The sequence below is a fragment of the Acomys minous genome (genome assembly GCF_964271855.1).
Source record: "Acomys minous genome assembly, chromosome: 15".
Classification (NCBI taxonomy): domain Eukaryota; kingdom Metazoa; phylum Chordata; class Mammalia; order Rodentia; family Muridae; genus Acomys; species Acomys minous.
Genome location: NC_140497.1, coordinates 41,387,468 through 41,392,751, shown reverse-complemented (window position 1 = coordinate 41,392,751; position 5,284 = coordinate 41,387,468). Strand labels below are relative to the sequence as shown.

The 5,284-nt window shown below is 43.1% G+C and overlaps 1 protein-coding gene across 1 annotated transcript; it reads right to left on the bottom strand.

The window, feature by feature from the left end:
* Window positions 1-1,826: 1,826 nt before the first annotated feature.
* Window positions 1,827-4,675, bottom strand: LOC311585158 (glyceraldehyde-3-phosphate dehydrogenase-like). The gene is made up of 2 exons (XM_084760039.1): window positions 4,547-4,675; window positions 1,827-3,041 (listed from the first exon to the last, which is right to left on the bottom strand). Exon 2 carries the CDS (start codon window positions 2,992-2,994, stop codon window positions 1,993-1,995), a length of 1,002 nt encoding a protein of 333 aa, XP_084616165.1. The 5' UTR covers window positions 2,995-3,041; window positions 4,547-4,675; the 3' UTR covers window positions 1,827-1,992.
* Window positions 4,676-5,284: the final 609 nt, after the last annotated feature.

The window sequence follows — 5,284 nt, the reverse complement described above, 5'->3', positions numbered from 1 at the left end:
CACCCCCAGAGGCTTGTGGCCGTATCATGATGAAAAAAAAAAAAAATGCACTCAGTCCAACTTCAAAAGTCCCCATAATTTATAACAGTCTCAACATTGTCTAAAAAAATCCAAGGTTCAAAGTCTCCTCTGATACTCATGACAATCTCTTAACTCTAACCCTCCATAAAATCACAATTTAAAAAGATATCACATACTACCAACATACAAAGGCACAGAATATACATTTGCGTAACTAAAGTAGAGGAAAAGGAGCAGAGTAAGGAAATACTGAACCAAAGCAAGAATGAAAACCACCATGGCAAGCCCAAAATTCTGCATCTCCATGTCTGATGCTCCTCAGATCTCCAACTCCTTGCAGCTTTGTTGACTGCAACACACTTCTCTCTCATGGACTGGGTCCACACCCACTCTGCAGCTCTCCTCATCAGGTACCCCAAAACTCTGCTATCTCCTACATCTCGGATCCCCAACAAAATCCAGGCTTCACATTCACAGTTTCATGCATTGGCCTCTCCAAGCATCAATACCGGGCACTCTGAACACACAGTTGGTCTCCATAGCTTTCCTGAGTCATGGAAGGAGATTCTACAACCCATTTCTTGTCTGTGACTCTAAAGCTAGAAATACTATGGATGAAATGGACAGGTTCTGCTGTTTGCTGGGGCTGGAACTTGGCCTCCTTTTTCAAATAGATTTTCACCAGCTTTCTGGTTCTGATGGTTTCCTTCACTGAGGTCTTTCTTTAATTCCTTTTCACAAGTTGAAAGCTTAACTGGCTGGAGTCTTGCCCTGAGGACACCACTCCCTTTACTCTATTTAGCATCAGACATTCCATTAGAGGTTTTTTATTTCCTTGAGCACTGAGACTTAGCTTCATTTTATAAGAGTAAGCACTAATAACCATAAGACAGAGTCAATACTACGCTGTCTTAAAAATCTCTTCTGCCAGTGTTATTAATTCAAAACTCTCCAATTTAGCCTTAGGCAGATTTTTTTTTAGGACATGGGAAAAAAGTAGCCACATTAGGCCACTTACTAATATTCTTCTCCTTTGAAACCTCTTGATCCAGGCTGTTCGAATCTAAATCTACATTGCTCAGCAGCACTGCCTTCCATAGTATGGCCCATTAAGGTCCACTAAAAGTGTTCAACTGCTTTCCTAACCCACAATCTCAAAGCCTACATTCTCTCGGTAGCAGCATGGTTAGGGCTGTCACAGCAATACCCCGCTCCATGGCACCAACTTCTGTCTTACATAAAGAGACACAATGATCAAGGCAGCTCTACTCAAAGAAGTATTTAGTTGAGACTAAATTTTAGTGGTTTAGTCCATTATCATCATGGTGGGAAATATGGTGGCATACAGGAAAACAAGGTGTTGGAGAAGTTGCTGGGAGTTCTACATCTAAATCTGCAGGCAGCAGGAAGAGGGACACATTGGACCTGGCTTGGGCTTTAGAAACCTCAAAGCCTACCCCCCAGTAATACATGTCTTCCAACAAGGCCACACCTACTCCAACGCAGCTATACCTTCCAATCCCTCCCAAGTAGTGTCACTCCCTAATGACTAAACATTCAAACATATGAGCCTATGGGGGCTATTCTCATCCAAATCATCATGCTCATAAACACTTCCTTGTGTAGACTTCTACTTTGGCCCCCTATGATCATTAAGCTGTGATTCCTACCCCTTGCAGGTTTACCTTGATAGAAAATCTTGTTCTTAAAAGAGCAACTTATCTGATGACTCACATTAATGACAGAAATTATTTTGGAAATTTGATTCTTTTTTCTTTTTAGGTGCAGTGAACTTTATTGATGTATTCAAGAGTGTAGAGCTCCCTGGGTCCCTCCCATTATTCTGGGATCTAGGATAGAAACTGTGAGAGGAGATGCTCAGTGTCAGGGGCACGGACTCCTCAGCAGCCAGCAACTGAGGGCCTCTCTCTTGCTCTTGTGCCCTTGCTGGGGTGGGTGGTCCAGGGCTTCTTACTCCTTGGAGGCCATGTAAGCCATGAGGTCCACCACCCTATTGCTGTAGCCGTATTCATTGTCATACCAGGAAATGAGCTTTACGAATTTGTCATTGAGGGCAATGCCAGCGCCAGCATCAAAGGTGGAAGAGTAGGGGCTGGTGTTAAAGTCAGAGGAGACAACCTGGTCCTCAGTGTAGTCCAGGATGCCTTTTAATGGGCCCTCAGATGCCTGCTTTATCACCTTTTTGATGTCATCATACTTGGCAGGTTTCTCCAGTCGGCATGTCAGATCCACAACAGACACGTTGGGCGTGGGAACACGGAAGGCCATGCCAGTGAGCTTCCCGTTCAGCTCTGGGATGACCTTGCCCACAGCCTTGGCAGCACCAGTGGATGCAGGGATGATGTTCTGGCCAGCCCCACGGCCATCACGCCACAGCTTTGCAGAGGGGCCATCCACTGTCTTCTGGGTGGCAGTGATGGCATGGACTGTGGTCATGAGTCCTTCCACAATGCCAAAGTTGTCATGGATGACCTTGGCCAGGGGCGCTAAGCAGTTGGTGGTGCAGGAAGCATTGCTGACGATTTTGAGTGAGTTGTCATACTTCTCCTGGTTCACGCCCATCACAAACATGGGGGCATCAGCAGAAGGGGCAGAGATGATGACCCTTTTGGCCCCACCCTTCAAGTGGACCCCGGCCTTCTCCATGGTGGTGAAGACACCAGTAGACTCCACAACATACTCAGCTCCAGCATCAGCCCATTTGATGTTTGCAGGATCTTGCTCCTGGAAGATGGTGATGGGCTTCCCGTTGATGACAAGCTTCCCGTTCTCAGCCTTGACTGTGCCGTTGAACTTGCCATGGGTAGAGTCATACTGGAACATGTAGACCATGTAGTGGAGGTCAATGAAAGGGTCATTGATGGCAACAATCTCCACTTTGCCAGTTAAGAAACAAGCCCTGGTCACCAGACGCCCAATACGGCCAAATCCATTTATTCCAACCTTCACCATTGTGTCAAGGGAAGAGGCTGGCACTGCATAAGAAGATGCGTCTGTCTCTGGAACAGGGAGGAGCAGAGAGCCGGAAATTTGAATATTCTCTTATTCAATTGCAAACAAAAATTATTTCATTGCTCAATTCAGATATAATAATTTTATTATTTTTCTGTATGTTACTTTATTTAATTGTTGTTGGTTTGAGACAAGCTCACATGTATGCAAGACTGAACACTCAAGCTCATTATGTAGCTGAGGATGACCTTAAACTTCTGGTCCTATTGCCTCCACCTTCTGAGTTTTGACATCAGAAGCCTGTACTGACATGTCCACTTCATCTTGAGGTTGTTATTAATGTTCTATGTTTCTGTGAGGTGAGGATGAAGTTACTGGTCATTGTCAGAGTGCAAGTTCAGCATGTCTGAGGATACTGGGTTTAATCATCAACACTCCAGAAACAATAGAGAATACAGAAAAGGTCGCTGTGAAGTCAAAAATAGTTTAGGCTTTTTGAAAATTACTTAAATTTTTATATATTACACTGTAAAATTGAATTGTCTTAAAATTGAAGCACATATTCTCCTACATGTAAACACTTCCTACTCAAAAAGAACAAAGAATGGCCATACATTAGTACATTTACATAATCCTCACAAGTAATAGGTTCCTCAAATATATTTTTAAAGCATTCATGAGCCACAGAATTAAAAGCTTCTCCAAAGTGCTTATGTGCTCGAATTAAAGGGGGGGAAATCAAGACTAGTTATATTTCACTCAATGCACAGACAGAATAGCACAAGCCTTTAAAAGTCATTGATGAAAGCCCCTTACAAAACCCTCTGTAGATTTGGCAACTAAGTTGGTTTCTGCCCTGGCTACCTTCATTCCTCCTGATGCTGGCACAGTTATTGGCTGCAGAGGAATCAGGGGGAAGACAGCACTGCACATTTGTTGTTGCAAGTTCCCAGAAGTGTATTTATGTGTAAGCTTCAACTGAACATGAAAATAGGACCCCTAGGTCCTGGCTGGGGGGCCACCTCCCCAGGGAGATGGCTCAGCTGGGAAGACACATGTTCCACAAGTGTGAGGGCCTGACTTCAGATGCTCAGAGCCCACCAAAGGGGGTACAAGGGCGCATCAATTTGAAGGGGGTGTGTAGGGGCAGGGAGATATGGGAGGGATTGAAAGGAGAGGAGATAGAAAGGCTTGGAGGGAGGACAGGAAGGAAGGAAATGGTGTAATTATATTTTAATTAGAAAATTTTAATAGGAAAATAAAATAATAAAAATAAACTGGAGAGCAGGCAAAGTGATGCAGCTCTATTATTCCTGCAAAGTGGAGATGAGTGGCAGAGGCAGGCCCGTCTCTGGAAGAATTCAGAGAGTGCCTACATTAATGAACTCAATGAGAGATTCTGCCTCCAAAAAAAAAAGGGGAGGAGGGGGGAAATTCCTGAGGAAAACATCCAGGATCATCCTGAGAACTTCACATCTCCATACCTACACACACACACACACACACACACACACACACACACACACACACACACACCATGAACAATACTAACTTGAAGACAATCAGCACTTCTTTCCTAAATTTGTTCTTCTTCTTCTTCTTCTTCTTCTTCTTCTTCTTCTTCTTCTTCTTCTTCTTCTTCTTCTTCTTCTTCTTCTTCTTTTTTACAGTATATTGTGCTTTTGAAAGAGATTAAACCTTAAAGGACATTTATTTCATCATTTTTCACATCAGATATTTAAATTAGTAAAAGTTGTAACTTCCCCAAGACAAAAACATTAAATGATAGCTGTTGATTAAAATCATGGGGTTACTTCAAATCTTGTTTTTAAATTTTGAGCTAAACACTACAGTTCCTTAAGGGATTCCAAAATTTTTTCTTGTCTTTTCTTTTTGTAAGAGCATCCCAAAATTATACATACATACATACATACATACATATGTAGTCTTCCTAGATTTTATTGAGTTGATTCTCTGACATAAAACCATCTTTCCTTCCTCCTCCCTCTCTCTCTTCTCCTCCTTCTACCCCCAGTTTTTCATGCCCTCTCTTCATTTCACAATTGAGTTGCAAATTTATTCCAGCCCCTGAATTTTCACTAAAATTTAACCGAGAGATTGAGCAAGAAAAGAGAGGGATAGAGGAGGAGGAGGGATAACAAGAGGGAGGGAGGGAGGGAGGGAGAGAGAGAGAGAGAGAGAGAGAGAGAGAGAGAGAGAGAGAGAGAGAGAATGGTTTGCCCTTAGAAAGAACAAGCACATATCCAAAAATGCTTCGACGGTCTTCAGC